Raw genomic sequence first — 23485 nt, 5'->3', positions numbered from 1 at the left:
ATGGGAGGCAGGGAGGAGGCGGACATTTTTTTTCAATAAAAAAAATATATTACAAAAAAAGAGAGAGAAACCCGTCTCGAAAAACTAAAAAAAAAAAAAAAGAGAGAGAGAGAGAGAGAGAGATAGAGAGCCTACAATATTTTAGAACATGTGTCCTGGTTTGAATGGAGATCCTCTGCCTTAAAATATCTCTACACCAATTAGTTTGCCTGTATAAAATGTGTGAAAGAGCTTGTATGAGCAAAACCCCATGGCATTATCTCTTAGAAGATCTACCAGGCCGTCCTCTTTAGATCCAGGCCATGGACACTGGATGGAGGGAACCGAAAGTGTTTAAAACCCTTTAATTAAGTCTTCTTTAATAAGTGTTGATTCCTTAATGAGTGAAGAAGCCTACAAGGCTTTCTTTTTTGCCCCTCTTGGAGATTTCTGATGTGCCACTATTATTAAAAGAGCCTTTGAGATAACTATGCATCTCATCCTCTTCATTTATTATTTAGGGAAAAGTGAAAAGGAGAGCAAAAGACAGCCACACTTTGTTATGCAGAGACATAAAGGAAGAGGAAGGACTGGGAATGGAAAGGAGAGGAGAGGAGAGGAGAGGAGAGGAGAGAGAGAGAGAGAGAGAGAGAGAGAGAGAGAGAGAGAGAGAGAGAGAGAGAAGTGTTATTCTTTTCTTATTTTATCATGATATTTCCCTTGTCACGCTTTAAAAGAGCAGATTTATCTTGTGCTATGCTCAGTAGATGTCCCTGGGAGGCCTGCTTTTTTTTTTGGGGGGGGAAGGAACAGGGAATAGAGTGGATCTGGTGGAGAGAGGAGATGAAGGGGAGAGGCTGGGAGGAAAAGAGGGAGGGGAAGCTGTGGTCAGGATATATTATATTGAGAGAAGAATAAATAAAAATAATAAACCAAATCTAGCAGCTTTACCATAACAATTGAGATAAGATAAATCTGCTACATCTCAAGTATAAGGCAGACAACATCCCTGATTTTTTTTGGGTATTTTGACTTCTGTGTTGTCAACACTCCCTGCCCACTTTACTGCCTGTATTGAGGAAGGCTATGCCACTGGGCTCTGGTGATCACAGGAAGAGAAAGGCTTCTCCCCCCCCCCCCCCCAAGACAATGTTTCTTTTTGTAGCTTTGGTTGTCCTGAAACTCACTCTGTAGATCAGGCTGGCCTCAAATTCATAGATCCCCCTGCCTCTGCTTCTTGAGTGCTGGGATTAAAGACGTGCACCACCACCAATTTGGCCTAAGAAAGGCTTTCTTAAAGGTAACTCAGAACTGAACATTTTATATTTTCTAAACCTGTTTTAAAGTGTGTGTGTGTTCATATCCACGGAGGCCAGAAGAGGGCATCATATCCCCGGAAGCTAGAGTCGCAGGCGTGCCTGAGCTGTCTGCCCCATTTTGGATCCTCGGCAAAAGCAGTGAGACTCCTAGAGCTGCTGAATCCTTGTCCAATACCATATTTAGTTTCGAAATCCCAAACAGACACTGGATTTGTGGCCACACAACTGCAACCCAAGCACATGGGTGATGTGGGCAGGAGGATGAAAAGTTCAAGGCCTGTCTGTGGGAGCAACACTGTGAGTTACTATCTTAAACACTGAAAGAAAAAGCGAGCAGACAAAAAAAAAAAACCCCTCAGGCCAATCAGAAATAAAAGAATATTTGTATCATTTGTTGTTCTAGTCAAAAGATGCATGGCACCCAAAACAAGGACTGTGAGAGTAGGCAAAAATCTATGAAGAACCACACTCTTTGGTAAGGACCTCTGGGCCATGGGCACTTGAACTGTCTACTAATGTAATTTTTAACTTATGACTAGAATACCCTGAGACCAATGTCCAGGGAGATGCGCTTTTTTTCTGAATCTCAGCCTGGAACTCATCTGAAATGCCTACTACCAGTTGCTGTCTTCCATGGAGGCTGCTGGCATCTTTGGCTCGGGAACTGGTAATATTTCCGGTGTCTCCAATAACATTTTTCTTGCTGTTGTCTCTCCCCATGCTTCCTCAGGCACTTAGGGAGAGGCATTGGGACTAACTGGTGACTGGCATAAGCAGTCCTATTTCTGTTAGGTGGATCCAGGATGAAATTTTTATGAGAATTATTTCTGCTACTGATGAACACCCAGGACAGGCAACCTGTTGGGTAACGGAGAAGCAGCCTGGGTGTCTACCCTGTTAGGTTGCCTTTAAATAGCAGGAAAGAAAATGACGGCTGTTTGTGTATTCTTCCCATTCCTCCTTGCCCGTCTGTCAGTCACTAAAATTCGTAGCATGCAGCAGCAAGCACCACAGGCTACACTTACAGTTGGAAACAGTTTGGCGCACAACAGGATCCTGCTACCCCGTACTGTGAGAAATTCAAGGTGAATTGTTCTGGTCCTCAGCAGATACCCACCCTCACAACTGCTAGCAGACAAAATTTGAGGCCAGGCAGCAATAGAACGAAGAAAATGTTGTTCCTAAGTTAGACCACCAGGGGGAGATCCAAACCAAGCCCAGGCAGAGACCGGCAGTCTGAGCAGATAACAGCTGCTGCTAACTCTATGGACTTTGCTGAGAGTGCCTCAATCTCCAGTCCTGGAACACCAGGTTTGACGGTTCATTTACTAGTGTGGGTATAATTTCCAGAGACGTTTTAGACATGCAAGATCTGTTTGGGAAAGAGGGCTGAGGTGTCTCAAGGCAGGATGTGCGAGATAATGAGTCCTTGTCATGAGTTTGGTGGCCTGCTTATTCTCTGTGGCTATGGGCTTTGTTTTGTTTTTGTTTTGACAGAGTATGATTTTTTAGACAAAGTATCACTGTGCAGCCTTGGTTGGTCCGGAACTTGCTGTGTTTACCAGGCTGACACTGATCACTAGAATCTGGCTGCCTCTGCTGACTGAGGGCTGGCATTAAAGACGTGAGCCACAGACTGGGGAGGCGCAGTTACTACAGGACCATCAGCACTTCTTGTTTTTTTCAGAGGACCCAGGTTCTACTCTGGCTGTTAATAACTGTCTGTAACTCCAGTAACTTCGTTTCCAGTCCTTGAGGGCACCTAGAGTGCACATATTGCACATATATGTATATAGAACCAAATCCATACATATAACCAAAACCAAAAGACTGTGTCTTAAGAAAGTAAACATGAGATTCACCGTAGCGGGCCATGTGTCTGGCAGAAATAAGGGCAAAGTAGAGGGGAAAGAACTTGCTTGACATCTGGTGGCCACCTTAAAGGAGAAGAAGAAAGCTGGGGGTGGAGGCATGGTGCTGAGCATACAGGTGTATCAAAGACACTGTTTGCGGAAACAAGCAAGTCCCCCTACAGGATCCCTTTGATTAGAAGCCTGGAGCCAGCAAGCCAGCCAAGGGAAAGGAGGGCTGAGCTTAGATAGAAGCTGAATATCCTGTGTGCATCAGGGCCTTTGATCAGGATGTAGGCCAAAAGGAGGAGGTATGATATTGTTAATTTGAATCAGGAGGCCTTACTGTGAATTTGTCCTTGGCTATTAAAACAAAACAAAACAAAAAAATGGAAACTAAAGGCAAGAAATAAATAATGCTGTTGTGAAGAAAAACATGAATTCCCTTGCACTGTTGATAGGGATGAAAATTAGCATAGCCATTATGGAGAACAATATGGAGGCTCCTGAACAAAAGAGAAATGGAATTCATAATATCCAGCTGTCTCACTTCTGGACATATACGCAAAGGAAATGAAATCAGCATACCAAAGGGATATCTACATCCAGATGTTCATTGTTGCATTATCACAATAGCTAAAATACAGAATCAACCTAGGTGCCTATCAACACATGAATGGGTAAAGAAAATGTGGTGAATATGCACAATGGAGTATTATTCTGCCACCAAGAAAATGAAAACCTTTTATTTTTCAACAAAATGAATGGAAATGTGGGACATTATGTTAGGTGAACTAAGCCAGATGCAGAAATGCAAGTAGAACATATTCTCTTTCACAAGTGCATGCTTTTAAAGAAAGGGTGACCCAAATGCAGAATAGTGATTGCTGGAGATGGAGGAAGGGTAGCTTAGATAGAGAGGCTGGATTTGTATAGTGTATGCCATGCCATGAAATATTATCTGAAACTTACTAATGTGGATAACTTAAGCACGCTAATCAGAAAGGAAACAGAGTATTCCTCCTTAGACAAGTCACTTCAGTCTCTTTTCCTTAGTTTCCTCACTGACAAAGTGAAATTAATAACAATACCTCATAAAATGAGTGTGATGATTTAATGAGATAACATGCACTGAATACATTTATATAATGTGTGGCCCATGGGTGAATGGTGAACACGACTATAGTCACAGTGACAAAAGTATGACCATATGCCAGTTATTTCATATTTATTAAATGGTAGCTATTGAATTTTGACATCTTAGAAAAACTCTATTCTCTTAGCTTTGGCTAAGGATGAAAAAATGGGACTTGGCAGGTCACGCAGTTAGCTCAGGGTTCTGGGTAGAGTCTCCGTACATAGCAGTAATAGAAAAAGTAAGTTTCTGATGAAAATAGATTACTAACAGCTATTTATACATTCCATATTACCCAAGGGCAGGAACACTTTCTACGTATTTGATGGATGGGCATATCTGCTTTCTCCTTCATGAATGTGATAGTCCTAAATCAGGTCCCTCAGTGTGGTATGGTATCATAGAAAAGCAGAAACCAGGGTGAGAAAGAGTCAGTTTCTGGATTGCTATGTACTCCCTAATGCATCTTGAACCAAACACGTCCTTCACTTGGAAAGGGAGTCCACTGCTGCTTAACTTCAGCCCAGCTTTCAGAGTTTGAACTGTTTGGTGGGACTGATGGCCAGGGGGCGGGGTTATATTGTCTTCTGCTCTCTTGAAATACAAATAGAGCCATTTATTTCGTCCCCAGAAAGTCCACTGGTAGTTGTTATTTTATATGGAGGCTGCTGGTATCTTTGACTTGGGAGTTGCTGCCCAGACCTGAGCCTTTGCAAAACCATAATTTTTTTTTTTGTGCTTCTAATCACGTTTTCTTGTTGGTATCCCTTCTGACTCTTCCTCAGGCACACACATTGCCCTCATGAAACCTTTCATTGCTTACTTGATCTCAGGAAGAGACAGGACCTATACCTTTAAACTGTCACTAGGTGACTAACAGCTCAAATCACATTTGTTTCAGAGCTGGGAAGAAAATGTTAAAGGAAGAAATACATGGGCCACATGGCAAAACCTGACTCTGAGTGCTGGCATTTTATGATAAGTTTTTGTATGTTTTCTCATTTGTACATTTGTTCCTTGTTTAGATTCAACTGGCTATTAAAATAGCCACTTCCTCAGTATCTTAATCCTTCATGAAGCACTAAGAGCACAACTTTTCTTGGGATAGCTGTGGCTCTTAACCTTTGAAATACAATAATTTTCTAGTGATATTTGCTGACACCCAAATTCCTACTAAGGCTGAGGCATCTTGTGGTACCCTTTGAAGGAGAAGATAAGTGTCTCCAGTGGTTTCTCTTCCTAAAGTCTTTATCCCTATAACAGAGGCCTTCTAAAGGGACAGTTCTAAAGTAGAGATTTCTTTTTCCAAGACAGGGTTTCTGTGTATCCCTTGATGTCCTGGAACTTGCTCTGTAGACCAGGCTGACCCTGAACTCACAGAGATCCTCTTGTATCTACCTCCTGAGTACTGGGATTAAGGGTGTGTGCCACCATCACCTGGCTGAAGTAGAAATATTACAAATGAAATGAAATCTACTTTCTATTCTTTACCCCTTGGAAAAACTTGGGTATTTGTGCCACCAGTTTGCCCAATATTAAAACCCAATTGGATTCATTTCCAAATGCTGTAAATATACAAACAGGAAATTCCAGAGCAGCGGGGAGGATTCAGCCTGGTTTGCTTCGACTGCAGATGTGTGAGATGATGTAGGCCCCATTCAGGCCACCTACTCAGGCCCTTAGTGACAGGAATCAAGGTATTCAGGTGCGGAAGTAGGGAGTATTAAAACCCAACCTGCTACCAGCAGGTGGTGACCAAAAGCTAGAGTTGATGATTCTCATTCTTGCTAGAAAATGTCACCCCGCTCAGTGGGGCACTCTGAAACCCTATATTAGATGACAAGAAAATTTTACCTTTTTTTTCTGTCACTAAGAATAATTAACTGCTAGATACTTAGTGAGATAACTACAACTGCCTTTGCAGGCAGAAAAAAGAAACCTTTCTAGATTCCATGTGTGTCTTATCCCTTGTAGAGAACAGACTAGGTGTGAGCATAAATCATCTCAAAATTCTTCGTCTAGTTGGATTTGAATGAAGGTGGACTTGGAGGGGAGAAAGGGAAAAAGGGAGAATAGGAGAGGGAGAGGGAGAGGGAGAGGGAGAGGGAGAGGGAGAGAGAGAGAGAGAGAGAGAGAGAGAGAGAGAGAGAGAGAGAGAGGGGCTATGAGAGACAAGAAATGAAGCTGAACTATATTGTATTGTTCTGTTTCCTGACACCAATTGGATAGAATTTCAGAGCTAGGAAGGACCTTGCTGTGCTATCCTGATTTGTAAACACAGGCTCACAGTGCTGGCAATGGTATTACTCACCACCAATGCAACACATCACTTTTGGGATGAAGAATCAGAGGTCTAAGAAGGGGAAATAAGTTACCCAAGCTGACTTGATGATAAAAGACAGTCCCAAGACTACAGTCCTTTTTAAAAAAAATTTTCTGCTATACTCCCATTCCCCTTATAGCCAGTCATTTAAGCATCTATGATCTAAAGTACCCTCACAGACAATTTTACACCTTAAAAAAAATCCCCAATGGCAAAAATTCTACAAATTCACCTTTGTGTCACCGTGAGAAAGTATAGGAGAAAAATCAAATTATAAAGAGAAAGGTTTATTGTGGCTCATGACTTCAGTCAATGGTTGCTTTCAGCTGGTGGCAGACCAGCACAGCAGGGCAGGTGACCATGACAGCAAGAGAGCAAGGAGGAAGAGAAAGGGGGTAGGATCCTATAATCCTTTCCAAGAGTATACTTCCCAATGACCTAACTTCTTATTAAGCCCCACTTACTAAAGGCTCTATTACCTCCAAATAGCACTAAAAATTAAGCAATGCAAGATTCAAGATGTCATGGTGCATGCCTACAACCACAGTACTCCAGAGGCTGAGGCAAGAGGACTGGGAATTAGAGACCAGCCTGGTCTATACAATGACACCTGTCATAAAAACAATAAGCTCAATCTAATAAGATTGATCTGATGGTAGAGTACAGTTACTCATCTCTACTTTAACAAGAAATCGCCCCTCTTATTAACTGATTATTATAGTGCACTTCTGTAATTTCAAGACCTGAGATATGGAGGAGTTCAGGGTCATTCTCAGCTACACAGTGAGTTTAATGCAACTTTAAACATTATGAGACATTGTATCAAAAATAAAATAGCCCCTATTCGTCCTAGAAGGTCATCTTCCCAATCGAACTCCGAATCTGGGGAGGATGTTTGCAATGTTATTAACAGATTAACTGGATTTACCCAGAATATAAGTGAAGTGCAAAATTGAGTAGCCCACTGTAATATATCCCCTGAGGTTTCCTTACCAAGACAAAAAATTGTCTCAAATATGTTAAAACATTTTCAACAGAGCAAGAAAGTCATCAAATCCAGTAACCCAATCTAGACTACTGAATTTCTGTAGACTAAGACTGCAAACAACATTGTTCTGGAAAGAAGGCAGATGAATAATTGACTAATGTGTATTCATTGAGGCGATCAGACTGTTTCATTGAGCTTGCAATGGGCGCCACATCACTGCCTTCCCTAGAAACCCAAGGAATCCCCATGGTAAAACAATTACTCACGGCAATAAGCTGGTAGGAGTTATTCATCATGGCAATGAGCATGTTCAGCAGCACTACCAGAGAGATCACGTTGTATGTTCCAAACATAGTAGCTCCCACAAACTCGGTGAACTCATGCCTGGCCTTCACATTGGTGACGTAGAGATTTAAAAGGCCAAATACAGACCAGAAGAGTGACTGGAGGGTTTCAAAGAGCCTGAAAGAGATGTGAGAACAGAGTAGTTCTGTGAATAATGTGAGTAAAAGAGGGAACATGCGGTAGTCTATGCAGGCAGTCAGATTTGGGGCAGGTGACCGGCATGCTCGTGCATATTAGTCTCTTTGTTACCATAACAGTGTAGCCAGGACATTGCATTTGAATACTTTGTTCTTTCTGGGATATTATCTCTCCCCTCTCAGTGGCAACCTAAAAATGCTCAGAGTTTATTCCGGGCCACTTTCACTTTTAACCACCTTTCCCACCTTCAGACCATGTTATCAACCGCTTTCCTAGTTATTTGGGGTCAGCACATTCAGAGCGAAAGAATATGGAGCTTTACAAGTTGGAGTAGGGGGGCTGGAAAGATGGCTCAATGGTTAAGAGCACTTGCTGCTTTTCTAGAGGACCCACATTCAGTTCCTAGGACCAGACCACGACAGCCTGTAACTCTAGCTCCAGGGAGTCGGTCTCTGGCTTCTGTAGGCACCTGCACTCATAGGTCTACACTGACATAAGGACACACATATCACTATATGTAATTAAAAATGATAAAAAAACTTTTAAAGTAAAGCTATGTTGAGCTATACTGCACTAGGTTGAAATCTCAATTGGCTCTTGCTTTCTCTCACTCATTGAGTAAGTACATGAGGGCAAGTTGTCTTCCCCCTCTATTTTTTTTTTTTTGGTCCTGGGGATGGAATGTAGGGCCCCATATGCTAAATATGATCTCTACCGCTGAGTTTTACCCCAAACAAAACCTGCCACTTTATGGTTCTTATGGGGCTTAGTTGGTACTAAGCTCAGTGGAAGAGCTCGATGAATCTCAAAATAATAAGTTATATATTTTAATGGTACATACATTACGTATTCTTAAGATCTCCCTGTAGAAGCAGCTTTTACATATTCTTTTAAAAAATCTTCAAAGGGTCTTCTGGCTCACTTGAACTTCCTGTACAAACTGGGCTCAAACTCAATGAGATTTGCCTGCCTCGTCCTCCTGATTGCTAGGATTAAAGGCCTATACCATCACATCCTGGCATGTTTTCCATTTTTATGATTACATTATCATGACTCATAAAGCTTTACTGCAAAAAACCATAGCTTTTATAATAGAATATTGGTTACTAATCTATAAAGTGATGTGGCACTGCAAATACAGGGGGAAAACAGGTGATGAGGACTTTAAGGACAAACCCCAAAGAAGGTTTTTTATATGATAATTAGAGGATTTCAAAATCTGTGGAGGAAATATCGCCTTTTTAATAAATAAGAAACCAATAAATTAAAACTCTTTGTTGTTATTGATGATGTTACATTCAGAGATTGATTGGCTCAAGGACACTCAGCTAGCAAGTCCTGAGCCAGAATTCAAGGGCAGGTCTTCATGACCTCGCCAAGCCATTACATCAGTCTCTATTAGATGGCTTTGCAAATTATTGCTTCCTGTTTTAGTCTCCATACCCAAATGTGGAACTTTGCAGATATACTTTTGGCACCTGGGGTTTCATCTGTCTTGCATTCAGAAATCTGCCTACAGCAATATAGTGCAGTTAGCTCATGGGGGGCACATAAGTCATTTCCCAAGTCCAAAGAATTGTAGAACATAAGAAACACGAATCTAAGAATGAATACATTTTTTTCAGTTTGCTCAAAGCGTATGGTTCTTCATTTGCAAGGTGGAATCAGGAGTATCGGGAGTATCAGGAGTTCAGTGTTATCCACGACTACATAGGGATTTGGAGGCAGCATGGTCTATGCGAGACGGTCCCAAATTGGAAATAGGAAAGTTACACTCATACTTCTTTGTCTTCTTCTTCTTCTTTTTTTTATTACTGAAGATGGAACCAAGGCCTTGCACATGCATGTAAATGCTTTACCACTAAACTATACCTCAAACCCAGGAATTTGTTTTCTTTTAAAAAAAGATCTTATCTCGTTGGGTTGTTTTAGTGCATCTGTAATGTACATATAATAATTATTCTAATTTGTGGGATAAAGTTTTGATCCAGGTGGATTCTGTGTGGCGACCACATCAGGTTAATCACCATCTTTACTGTCTCTCGCATCTGTCATTTCTTTGCGGCAAAACATTAAAATCCACTCTTCTAGCCAGTTTGGAATATACATTAGCTTTATCTAGAGTCACCCTACCGAGAACAAGGACACCAGGACATTTTGCTCTTATTTTAGTGCACCATTGTTCCCATTGACCAAGCTTTCCCCTCTCTCCCTCCTCCCTCCTTCTCGTCCCGATCTTTGAGAGGCGCCATTCTGTTCTAGCACTATACTTCTAGAAGCTTACATTTATCCCCATTTCAAAGCTTACATTTTGTTTGATGCAAGTAAATATGAAATGATGAGGCATTTGAGAATCAATAATAAGATGGGAGTCTATAGTTCATGGGCCAGGACATGAGAAGCAAAAAAATATGGCAAATGCTGGGATTACAGATCTATGCCACTGCCCTGACTCATGCAATGCTGGGGGTAAAGAACCTAGGGCTTTATGCAAACTAGGCACACACTCTGCCATCTGAGCCTCATTCTTACCACCTCTTCTGAATTTCCAGGAGACTGGAAGTCAGAACTAAGCAATATGATGCATCCCACAGTCCATCAGAAGACTAAAATTATAGAGAAGATACGGAGCGCAGAAATCTAGTTCTGCTAAGAGGACCCAACACAAGTGATTTTTACACATTAGAAGCTAGGACCACGAGGACACCAGTAATGGAGCAAAAATCTAGCACAGCAGTTAGATGCTATAAGTTAAGGCATCTAGGGCTCAGAAAAAAGGAAAACAACAATGATACATAGAAATTATATCCTGAAGCATCAGAGATGTTCAGAAACTGAATATACTCAAATAGAGAAAATATTCAGTATCTGTTGATTGCACAACAGACAATAATGCCATAAACAAGGCATTGATAGGCTCTGAGTTAATTGCATCTCCTGAATGGACTATGTTAAGTTCCTTCACCTACTTTTACATCTGCAAAAAGTAAAATTTCAATGGTTAATATTGACACACAATTCACTGCTACTTGTTCTATTGGCTCATACAAAGATTCCATAAAAGTATACATTTGAGAATGTAAAATCTACCTCATGGATAAAGTGGTACAAGAAGAGGAAAAGGAGAGTAATGAGGAACATTATTCCTCAATGGTGGATAGAAAGAACTCCTCAACAGGGCACACAAATTGTCACAGTGTGATCTGGTCACCAGTAGAGGCTGGCTTATTGAATGGCATGCTCAAGTAAAATAAAGGACTTGACTAGGTGTGGTGGCATGTGCCTTTAATTCTAGCAGTTGGGAAGCTGAAGCAGAATGATCTCTGTGTGTTTGAGGCCGGCTTGGTTTACATAAAAAGTTCCGTGACACTCAGGGCTACAAAGTGAGACCCTGGGTCCAGAAAAGGGAAGAGGGCCTGGTATATACAATGGATAAGACTATTTTAGAAAGATACTGGCAAGAAACCCCATGACTTACAGAAACAGTTGAATCGTTGGCTGACTTTATAGGGGCATTACTTATTCTATAACAAAATCATCACAGAAATGGATAAACACATTAACCAAGTTCTAATACCAGTGGGAAAGTGTTGGGGACTATTATTTTAAGGTGTGTGACCTGTGTGTATGCTGCATTTGTTTAACTCTGTGAAGTCGTGATTCTTCGCCTGTCTCAAACACCTGTTGGTCCGAATAAAAAGCTGAATGGCCAATAGCAAAGCATAGAAAGGATAGATGGGGCTGGCAGGCAGAGAGTATAAGTATAAGGAGAAATCTGGAAGAGATAAGAAAGGAGCAACAGAGAAGGAGAGAAGGATGCTAGAGGCCAGCCATCCAGCCAGCCATGGAGTAAGAGTGAAAGTAAGATATGCAGAGGTAAGAAAATGAAAAAAAAAAAAGAGCCAGAGGAAAAAGGTATACAGGTTAATTTCAGTTAAGAAAAGCTGACTAGGAAAAAAGTGAAGCTAAGGTCGGGCACTTATAATTAAGAATAAGCCCCCATGGCCTGAAGAGATGGCTCAGCTGTTAAAGGCTAGGCTCACAACCAAAAATAGGAGTTCAGTTCCCAGCACCCACAGCTGTCTCTCAAGCCACAGAAAAGAAGAATAAGCCTCCATGTGTGTTTTACTTGAGAGATGGGTGCTGCCCCCCCCCCCAAAAAAAAAGCAAAAAGTGAAATATCACACAACAGGACAGCCTTTTGATTTCAAAGGAAATACTTTTGGAGGGGTCAGTCAGCCAATTTTTGTTCAGCGGCAATAAACATATGGAAGAGGCTAGCTAAAAAGGGGCACATGCAGAGAAACAAAGGTTCTAGGAGACATGATAGTGAAGGAATGGAAAGCAAGCCCACACTAGGTGCTTGAGGCAAAAAACTAGCATGTGGGGAGTCAGCCACAATTAGATTACACAGCTAGGAGGGCATAGGCAAAAGAGATGGCAGCTGCAGTTCTCGGGACATTTGCTGCATATCTTTCTGAGGGGCAAATCTTCCAAAGGAGAAGAGTGTGGAGAGAATTTACCCTTCTGAACCTAATTCCAACCAGGGAAGAAGAACTAGAAGGTGAATTGGAATAGAACAGCTGCTTGGGAAAAAGAAATGACACCCTCTTGTGTTTCACCATTTAACTGGATTTTGCTAGACCTAATAGAGGAAAGGAAGGTTGAGGCCCTTTGTCATCAATCTTATCCATTTTTGAGCTCGCGGGACCTACTGTTTCTCACTTCACCATGCCCCTGACAAACTTCCTTCTCTGGAAAGAATGTGCTTTTCCTGTAGCCCACTTGGTCCAACTTTTGTTTGACTTTCTAGGCTTGGATAAAGCCTCATCTCCTTGGAATGACTGCTCTAGCTACTTTTTTTCTTTTTTTTACAAGATAGGCTTGGCTATTCCTCTTTTGTGCTTCCAGGTACTCTAGTATTAGCCCACAGAGGGACAGAACATAGTGGAAAGGCAGTAGAGGAGAGTGGCTAAGGCCAAACTTTACAGTTATCTACTTATTGGCCATATAACTTCTAAAATTACAGAACCTTTTTAAATATTACTTATTCCTAAAATGATCACTGGTGAGAAAAATACTAATTTCTAACGTTTGTTGTACTCATTGTGTGATAGTAAATTTTTCTTTTCTTTCTCTTTCTTTTCTTTATTTTTTGTTTTAATTTTCAGACAGTGTCTCTTTTATCTCAAGCTCATCTCATATTCATTATGTAGCCAAGAATGACATTGATCTTCTCTATCAGCCTTCTGCATCCACATCTCCCATTCTGAGATGACAAGTGTGGACCACCACACCCAGTTGACATAGTACTTGGGTTAGCACACAGTGTACTAGCTAGCTATATCCCCAGGTCTTCTTTTTAACTTTAAAAATCAGCATAGAAAGTAGTAGGGACCATTGTGGCATTTTTCATATATACGTACGGTACTTTGTAATTGTTTGTATGGTGGTTAATACTGATTGTATTGAGAAGCACCTACCAGACTGGTAAGGCACTTGTATTCTGTGTCTTTATTTTCAGTTAGGATTAACTCATTGGGAAAAGGTCTGTCCTGAATGTTGAGAGCACTATTTCTTAGGTTGGGGGCTTAGATATAATAAAAAGAAAAGGAGAAAGTCCATCAGCACAGATATTCCTTTTCTCTGCTTTCTTGTTTCCATGGTATGAACTACTATGATTTATCATGACCTCTCTGCTATGGTGTACTGAAAATATAAGCACAAAGAAATCTTGCCCCCACATCACAATCCCTGACTTCAAACTCTACTACAGAGCTACAGTAATGAAAACAGCCTGGTATTGGCATAAAAACAGACAGGAGGACCAATGGAACCGAATCAAAGACCCGGATATTAATCCATACACCTTTGAATACCTGATTTTGACAAAGAAGCAAAAAATAGAAAATGGAAAAAGAAAGCATATTTAACAAATGGTGCTGGCATAATTGGATATCAACATGTAGAAGAGTGAAAATAGATCCATATCTATCACTATGCACAAATCCCAAGTCCAAATAGATCAAAGACCTCAACATAAAGCCAGCCACACTGAACCTCATAGAAGAAAAAGTGGGAAGCACACAGCACATTGGCACAGGAGACCACTTCCTAAATATAACCCCAGGAGCAAAAACACTGAAAGAAACAATTAATAAATGGGACTTCCTGAAACTGAAAAGCTTCTGTAAAGCAAAGGATGTGGTCAACAAGACAAAACAACAGCCTACAGAATGGGAAAAGATCTTCACTAACCCCATATCAGACAGAGGTCTGATCTCCAAAATATACAAAGAACTCAAGAAACTGGTCATTGAAAGAACAAATAATCTAATAAAAAAATGGAGTACAGACCTAAACAGAGAACTCTCAACAGAGGAATCTAAAATTGCTAAAAGACACTTAAGGAGATGTTCAACATCCTTAGTCCTCAGAGAAATGCAAATCAAAACAACTCTGAGATTCCACCTTACACCTGTAAGAATGGCCAAGATCAAAAACACTGATGACAACTTATTCTGGAGAGGTTTTGGGGTAAAGGGGACACTTCTGCATTGCTGGTGGGAGTACAAGCTGGTACAGCCCTTTGCATGTCAGTGTGGTGATTTCTCAGAAAGTTAGGAAACAACTTTCCTCAAGACCCAGTAATAACACTTTTGGGTATATATCCAAAAGACATGTGCTCAACTATGTTCATAGTAGCATTGTTTGTTATAGCCAGAACCTGGAAACAACCTAAATGCCTCTCGACCAAAGAATGAATAAGGAAAAAAAAAAAAAAGAATGAATAAGGAAAATGTGGTAAAAATAACAATCAGTAAAAAAAGAAATCTTGCTTCCATTAGTTGTTTTCCAGGTAGTTTTTCACAGTGATGGAAAACTAGTGAATATACTGTATGCCTAGCATCTTGCTATGTGCTTTGCATATACTAAAGTATTCTACTGTAACCTTATAAAGTACCTACTCTTATTCTTCATTGGACAGCTAAGAAACTGAATACCAGAGACCACATGTGCAGCAAGTAGCAGGGTAGGATATATAACCAACTTCTTTGAGTCAAGCTCCAACACTTAATCACCTTACTCTAGTTCCTTTGATGCTTTATAGAACATCCTCATTAAAATGTTTAGTATATGGTAAATGTGAGAGATGCCATTGAATGGGGTTGGGATTGTAGCTTAGTCATTGAACATTTGACTAGCATGTGGAATGCCCTGAAGTCAACTCTCAGCAACACACACACACACACACACACACACACACACACACACAAATATGGTAGGTATTTGTAGTAATGAGGCAAGCAAGCCTGCTTTTCATCCCGCCCAGCACCTGCACAGCTAGCATAGCCCCGGAAATAATAACATGGAAACTGTATTCATTTAAACACTGCCTGGCCCATTAGTTCTAGCCTCTTTTTTATGTATGTACACACATTTTTATTCATTCAACATAACTCTTAGATTTGATTAAAGCCACAATAAAACAGTTGTGGATTCCTAGACTTCCATGGATATGCCCAGATAAAGAGGAGAAATATTATTTTTTTAGTTCAAATACCTAAGCTATATGAGTCTTTATAAGCCTTACATCTTTGAGAAATTCATTTCAGAAATAAAATTTTCTGGCCTCTTTCCTGCCCGTGTTTCTCCCTTATTGGCTCTAGCCTCTTATTGGCTAATCCTGACATCTTGATTAACCTGTTTCTAATAATCTGTGTAGTACCACGAGGTGGTGGCTTATCAGGAAAGATCCTAACCTACGTCCATCTTGGGCCGGAACTTCATGGTGTCTGCCTGACTCTGCTTTCTTCCTCTCACAATTCTGTTCTGTCTTTCCCACCTACCTATGTTCTTCCCTGCCTACCTGTCAGGCCAAGCAGTTTTCTTTATTAATTAACCAATGAAAGCAACAGATAGATAGAAGACCCTCCTACATCAAGTATTCTAGGTACTTATGTTCTCCATTACACTATAAATTTCTTTATTATAATGAGTTCATCTTACTTAATATTCTCATTGCCTGTTTCATGGAAGTGACTGAATATACATTTTTTATTGATTTTTATTGAGCTCTACATTTTTCTCTGCTCCCCTATCTGCCTCTACCCTTCCCCTTCAGCCCTCTCCCATGGTTCCCATTCTCCCAATTTACTCAGGAGATCTTGTCTTTTTCTACTTCCCATGTAGATTAGATCTATGTAAGTCTCTCTTAGTGTCCTCATTGTTGTTTAGGTTCTCTGGGATTGTGGTTTGTAGGCTGGTTTTCTTTGCTTTATGTTTAAATACCACCTATGAGTGAGTACATGTCATAATTGTCTTTCTGGGTCTGGGTTTCCTCACTCAAAATGATGTTTCCTGCAAAATTCAAGATGTAGTTATTTTTTCTGTTGTGCAATACTCCATTTTCACTTAATAAATTTATAAAAGATTACAGAACTGCATAACCAAGGCAAGTTCAAATGAGTGACATTATCTATAACCACAGAAACTGGAGGGATGGGAGGAGAGCAGGGAACAACTAGTAAGAACTGATGTGGGATTCCCCTCTGTATGCTGTGAATACCATTGGTTAATAAAGGACTGCCCTGGGCCTGTGTATGACAGAATAAAGGTAGGTGGGGGAAAAAACAAACTAAATGCTGGGAGAAAGAAGAAGTCAGTGAGATGCCATGTAGCTGCTGCCGGGAATAGACATGTCAGAAACTTGCCAGCAAGCCACAGCCACATGGTGATACACAAATAAATAGAAATGGGTTAAATTAAGATGTAAGAGGTAGCTAATAAGAATCTAGAGATAATGGGACAAGCAGTGATTTAACTAATAAAGTTTCTGTGTGATTATTTTGGGGCTGATCAGCCGAGAACAAACAAGCAGCCTTCTACAACAATGAACCCTTAAAACATGAGCAGAACTAGAGAAGAGCCTTCAGTCAGGACTAAGTTTGTGGCTAAGTGAATAGGGTAGGAAAATATACACTAAATGACAGATGGGGAAATTTCCACTGGTTAAGTAGGAATAGGTGCCAATAAGTGGTCATTGTCTGGTGGAAGGAAGGTGGGACTAGCCTGCTAGGTAATATACCTTTATCCTCTTTAGCACTGTATCTATCCATGATTATTCTACCTTCGTGTGACAAATCCTTTCCTTTCCTTTCTTTCTTTCTTTCTTTCTTTCTTTCTTTCTTTCTTTCTTTCTTTCTTTCTTTCTTTCTTTCTTTTTGAAACAGCCTCATGATATCACTCAGGATAACATGGAACTAGTTAGGAAGTCCAGGCTGGTCTTAAACTCACTATCCTTCAGCCAAAGCTTTCTAAGTACTAAAGGTATATACCACTATGCCTGTTCTACAACCAACCTTATATACCTCCATAGAACCAGTTATATTCCAATATCTCTGGACACAAGTGCAGACTGGAGCCTGTATGTCTGTATTGGTATCATGACTCTGTCACTTAGGATTTGTAAAACTGGAAGCAGCCTGTTTAATTGCTTTGGACCCTAGTTTCTTCATCTATACAGTGGATTAAGACTGCCTACATCATGGCTAGGGAGGGAGGATCGAGTGTGTTTGTTCATATAGATCTGATTTATAAGAGTACTCAGATCTCACAGCATTCAGTAAAATGCTAGCTATTTTTATTACTACTGTGAAGCTCTCTGTCTTCATGTTCCTATGCTCCTTGTAGCTTTTTGGGTCTTCATAGATTATTATTCATTCATGTCTCTAGTGCTTCATAGTTGTGACCACAATACATCCACTTTTTATGTTTTAAAGTTTTTATATTTGCCAGTGAGATGACTGAGCAAGTAAAGGTGCTTGCCCTCAAACCTGATGACCTGAGTTTGACCCTAAGAACATACATGGTGGAGAGAGAGAGAGAGAGAGAGAGAGAGAGAGAGAGACAGAGAGAGAGAGAGAGACAGAGAGAGAGAGAGAGACAGAGAGAGAGAGAAGCCACTCCTGTGCATTGTCCTCTGACTTCTGCACACAGACTAAGGCCCATGCTCACCCCAACATGTAAATAATATGTAAATGAAAAAAATGAATAAAATAAATTTTACAAATTTTGGATTTAGACTTTTTTATGTACAATCTTCATATGTATCATTTTGATATGGCATACCAATACTCCACCTAGCAAAGACAGAGGCTGACAAAATTACTAATGCTTTGGGTGAAAATCAATGGCAGGCTTCATAGATCTTTAGATGACATAGGACTAGGAAAGATAGCTAATACATTGAAATGAAGAATCAAGATTAAGAAACAAAGTAATCCTCTGACCTCTCCACTCATGCCATGGCACACATCCCTCCCCTTGCCCTGTAAAATGTAATAAAAAAGATTAGAAACATTTCATCAGCTTGAAGCAATGGGCTGAAAACTCACAGATGAAATATAATAGAGATACATGTATAGCTTTGCTCTTAGGCCAAGTGTCCAAGTGCTGGATGAGAGCAATAGTGAAAAAAGCCAAGGGGTTTTGTAGAAAGCTAGCTTAAAGCGATCAGTAGAGTAGCAGAGCTGGATAGACAACTACCTAATGGGTAGAAATTAAGCAAGTTATATACAATTAATAATGGGATTGCTTCATGTCCATCCATGTTGCAAATGGCTTCCTTGTAGAACTGGTGACTCTAAATGAGTTTGCTACACTCACCAATGCTGATTTTCTGGTCATACTGCATATTTACATGAGATAATGCCATTGTGGAACATCAGATAAAAACTCCATAGGTTATCTTATATTATTTCTTATGTTTGCATGCATGTAAATCTATCTCCATATTAGAAATGATAGTTATTACCAGTCTTCATTGTTTCAGTTATTGACGGACCTTTGGAATATGTTTATGTTCTGGGCCCCTGTATGGTGAGTACAAACCTGGTTATGATGGACGTCTCAGTTTAGTGGAGACAGAGACAGATAACTAAAATGCAGATGGTTACATATTACAGAAGACGTATTTACAATACTGTAGTGCAATACAAGAAATCCACAGTTGAAGGGGGGTGAGAAAAGGCTTTAGAGCAAGTGACACTGTTAGATTCTATAAGGCCAGAGAAGAGCCTGCCGATTTGGTAGGTGTGATGGCTAATCTTAGTTGTCAGCTTGACACAACTGGGAGGAAAGAACCTCAGCTGAAGAACTGCCTCCATCAAACTGAATGTGGGCTTGTCTGTAAGGACATTTTACCAATTTCTAATTAATGTAGGAGATTCTAGCCCACTGTGTGCAGTATCATCCCTAGGCAGATGGGCCTGGGCTGTTTAAGAACTGTTTTGAGCATGAATATGGAACCAAGCAGTAAGTATCATTCCTCCATGGTCTCGGCTTTAGTTCCTGCCTCCAGGCTTCTGCCTTGAGTTCCTGCACTGACTTCCCACAATGATGAACTATGACTTCAAAGGGTAAGGTGATATAATGCCTTCCTTCTCCAAGCTGCTTTAGCTCAGAGCCACTTATTACAGCAACAGAAATCTAACCTGGATAGTGGGGACAGGCACTCCAGGCAAAGGGAGTGATGCATCATGTATGAGGCCCATGCAACTGAGACAAGAAGGTTTTTTTTTCCTATCTGGCGAGCAGAAAATATTGACTATGAAGGAGAAGAGTGGAAGCATGTAGAGACATGGTGTAAACTTACACTACGGTAAAGAGGCAGGGTTCGCAGTGGAGAACAGCAGACATTGGATAGGCGTGGAGCCAGGGGGTGATGAGATGATACTGGGACTCACAAAGAAATTTCCACATGGTGGGGAGATTATTATGAGGGGGAGATAAGATTGCAGGCAGAAAGACCAGTTAAGAGGCTATTGCTGGAGTTCTTAGGATTTAGATCTGAACTTTCTCCCCGCCGCCTCTCTCTCTCTCTCTCTCTCTCTCTCTCTCTCTCTCTCTCTTTCTCTCTCTCTCTCTCTCTCTGTGTGTGTGTTTTTCAGGAGCTTTAGAAAGTACAACTGACTGGCTGAGTTGAAACCCTGGATGTTACGTGAAGAATATGAGAATAGTGTATGAATGTCAAATGACTGCTAGAACCCTGGCTGCTGTCATTTACTGAGCTGAGGAAATAAATGAAAATAAGTTAGAATGACAACATGAACATAAGTGATTTAGTTGTGGACATTCAGTATCTTGAGTATCCTGTGGAATGAAGAGTCAGGGGTTTTCAGGAGGCATCTGTAGATGAGTGTCTGGACCACTGAAACCAGATGCAGGACTTTCAGGTTAGCATATTTACACTATCACTCTGTAACCCTCACAAATGCTATGCCCAGAGAGTGAAGGTGCCTTCCCAACTGCCTCTTCCAAGAGCAGATGAAGGGCTGGTACTCCCAGTGTGGAATGTGGAGCTCAAATCAACAACAGTGTTGCCATGGCGTTGTCAGCAAGTGTATCATCGTGTTCCTCACAAAATACTTTTCAAGGGGAAAAGAACTTTTGCCATATCTTAAAGAACAGAAGCAATGGTATTCCTGGAGAATCATAGGGGAGAGGAAACATTGGGCAGACACCAACATTTTCATGAGGAATCTAAACAACCTCACGTTCTCCTTCTATAAAAAGCTGTCTTTCTGATGTTCCAGCCGAGCAGCATGCATTTTAATAGGTATTATTATCAATGTCAAAGTCAAAGTGTTTAAAACAAATTTGAATCAGAAAACAAATCCAAAGATAGGGGGAAAGTTGAAATGACATTACTGCTAATTTGGGTCTAACATGACAATGTGCCTTCATACCTGATACCTCAGGGACATAATTTCATGTATGGCAGATGCCCATTATTGTTGATAGTTTCTGCTAAACAAATGATAGGATGGGAACAACATATCCATTGGCTACACATGTGTTAATAATTATTACAAACTTGCAGGGAGGCATTTCACACACTTCCTTGGCAGAACTCACAGGGATGGAGAATTGGTGAGAGCCCGGCTTCCTGAGAAGCACCTTGCTTTCAATTGTTCCATGCTTTGGAACACTTTTATGGGAATAATGCTGTCACTTGGTGCAAAAGACACTGCAGAATTGTGCTTTTTAATGAAACTAGGTGGTTATGAGTTCTGTCTCCAGAGTCCTGCAAGAGAAGAAGGCAAAGTTCCTAGTGAAGAAGCTTCAGCAAGGTGCTAAGTTACTGTTCTAGACTTGCGTGGCTTAACAACACAGTGCTAATTCTTGACCAAGCCACTCTGGGAGATTTTGTTCTGGCCTCTGGGAGGAGAGGTGGGTTACAGCCTGGTGGAGGTGAGGAGTGCTGCAGTGTGCAATGGAATGAGCCAACATGCTTCACTCCAGCATGTTCACTGGAGAGATCATGTGAAAGGTAAGAGGGAGGAAGCATGTCTAGAGACAACATATTTGGGAAGACCTCTTCATCTTCCCATGAGGGAGATTCACAGTGGAAGGATGCCGAGACTTCCCACAGTGAAGAGAACTTTCAAATTTTGTCTGAACATTTCTAAAATAAATCTCACCTCAGATTCTATTTTCATGCCTATTACCAATCGATTGAACTGAGGGATTTCTATAACTCACTTTAGGAAATACAGCTAGAGGCAAATCATATGGGGAGGAGAGAAAACACTGATTTTTTTTCCTGTGAATATATTTGATCAGGTTAAAATACCTTTGCAAAACTGGGTATGATGGCGAAAACCTGTAATCCTAGCACTTGGGAGGTGGAGACACGAAGACCGGGAATTGAAGGTGATCATCAGCTATATAGAAAGCTCAAAGCCAGTCTGGAATAACGTGAGACTTTGTTTCCAAACAGCAGCAGCAGCAGCAGCAGCAGCAGCAGCAGCAGCAGCAGCAGCAGCAGCAGCAGCAGCAGCAGCAGCAGACTCCTTTTATCTCTGGCCCTTTTTTGTTGTTCTTGAAATAGAGAGTTGCTGGGTAATCGAGGCTGGGCTCAAACTTGTATTCCTCCTACCTCATCCTGGAAGTGCTGAGATTCTAGGCATAGGCTACCACCCCTGACCTGGCTGTGGTTACTAAAAACTTTTCTAGAATGTCAAAGTTCACTGAACTGACCTATAGAGTAAAAGAAAAAAAAATCAATGAAATGGACAGCAAGATGTCCCAGTGAGTAAAAGTGCTTGTCACCAAGCCTGATGGCCTGAGTTTGAGCTCCAGAACTCACATATTGGAAGGAGAGAATCAATGTCTAGAATTATGCCTTCATTTATGTGATCTCTCTCTCTCTCTCTCTCTCTCTCTTTCTCTCTCTTTCTCTCTCTCTCATACACACACACATGTTTAAAGGACTCACAAATTCACTGGAATGTTATTTGGCCATAAAATATTAAAATTCTAACATCCGTGGAAACATAAATTAACGCAAAGTATATTAATGTTAAGTGAAACAAGCTAGCCATACCAAGACCGCATGATCTCCCCAGTATATGAAATGTAAAAGAGTTGATATTGTAGAAGCACAGAACAGAACGGTAGCTATTGGAGACTGAGGAAGAGCAGTAAGTGGGAAGGGTGGGAGCGGTTGGCCAACAAAAACAATGTTGCAGTTGGATCAGAGCAAGAAGTTCTGGTAATCAGTTATACAATAGGGAGACTACAGATGAGAATAGCACATTGTACATTTTAAACTGGCTAGAATAGTTTCTGCGTGTTTCACCACAAAGGAATGAGAAATACTTGAATTGGTGAGGATGCTAATTATGCAGATTTGATCATTGTACTTTGTGTGTTCATATATCATGACTTCACCTTGTACCTGCAAGATCTGTATAAATTTTATATGTGCAATTATTTGTTAAAAAACAAAAAAAAATGTAAAAGATGAATTCTTTGTTTCATGATTGAGAATTATGAACAAGCTTTGGGTCTCCATAATGGATCTTGAGATGGACAAAGTTAACGCACACTGATGCATAATGCAGCTTCTAACCTAAGAAAATTGCATGAATTATCTGTCCTCCCTCTGCCTTCCTTCCCTTCTTTTTTTTTTTTGCTTTTGCTCTTTTTAGACAGGGTCTCACTGTGTAGCCAAGGCTCTTCTCAAGCTCATGAGCCTCCTGCCTCAGCCACCCAACTGTGTCACATCATCTAGCTGCTGCTTTCCCCCTCTTCTCTATTTCCACTATCTTTCTCAAGCTGTTTAGGGAGTGAAAAACTTCCAAAGGCGGTCTTCACAGAAGGAATGAAAGGCACAGACTTTATCTGCCTAGAAACTGTGAACTTCTGGACAAAGAGTGATAAACTTCCTTTTACATCCAAAATGGGAGCACAGGCATTTCCAATCAACCCCCGCCTCCATCCCTAAATTGGCCTAGTAGGCTAGCTGACTATAATCTTGCCCCAAGCCTATCCACTCTATCCTAGTGTAGTGATGTATTAAGACACCTTTGTCTCCTTTGCTTTGAGCTTGACTTACAGTTG

At 40.8% G+C, this 23485-nt stretch overlaps 1 protein-coding gene across 1 annotated transcript in view; it reads right to left on the bottom strand.

The window, feature by feature from the left end:
* The window catches only part of Trpc5 (transient receptor potential cation channel subfamily C member 5), a 166235-nt gene that overhangs the window by 42021 nt on the left and 100729 nt on the right, over window positions 1-23485 (bottom strand). Inside the window, exon 6 of the mRNA XM_050127216.1 lies at window positions 7861-8056. Coding sequence (XP_049983173.1) covers window positions 7861-8056 — 196 coding nt within the window. The remainder of the gene's footprint in view (window positions 1-7860; window positions 8057-23485) is intronic.

Source organism: Alexandromys fortis, unplaced genomic scaffold, assembly GCF_014885135.2.
Source record: "Alexandromys fortis isolate MF-2015 unplaced genomic scaffold, M_Fortis_MF-2015_v1.1 scaffold_200, whole genome shotgun sequence".
Lineage (NCBI taxonomy): Eukaryota > Metazoa > Chordata > Mammalia > Rodentia > Cricetidae > Alexandromys > Alexandromys fortis.
This window is presented reverse-complemented; position numbering and strand designations above follow the sequence as displayed.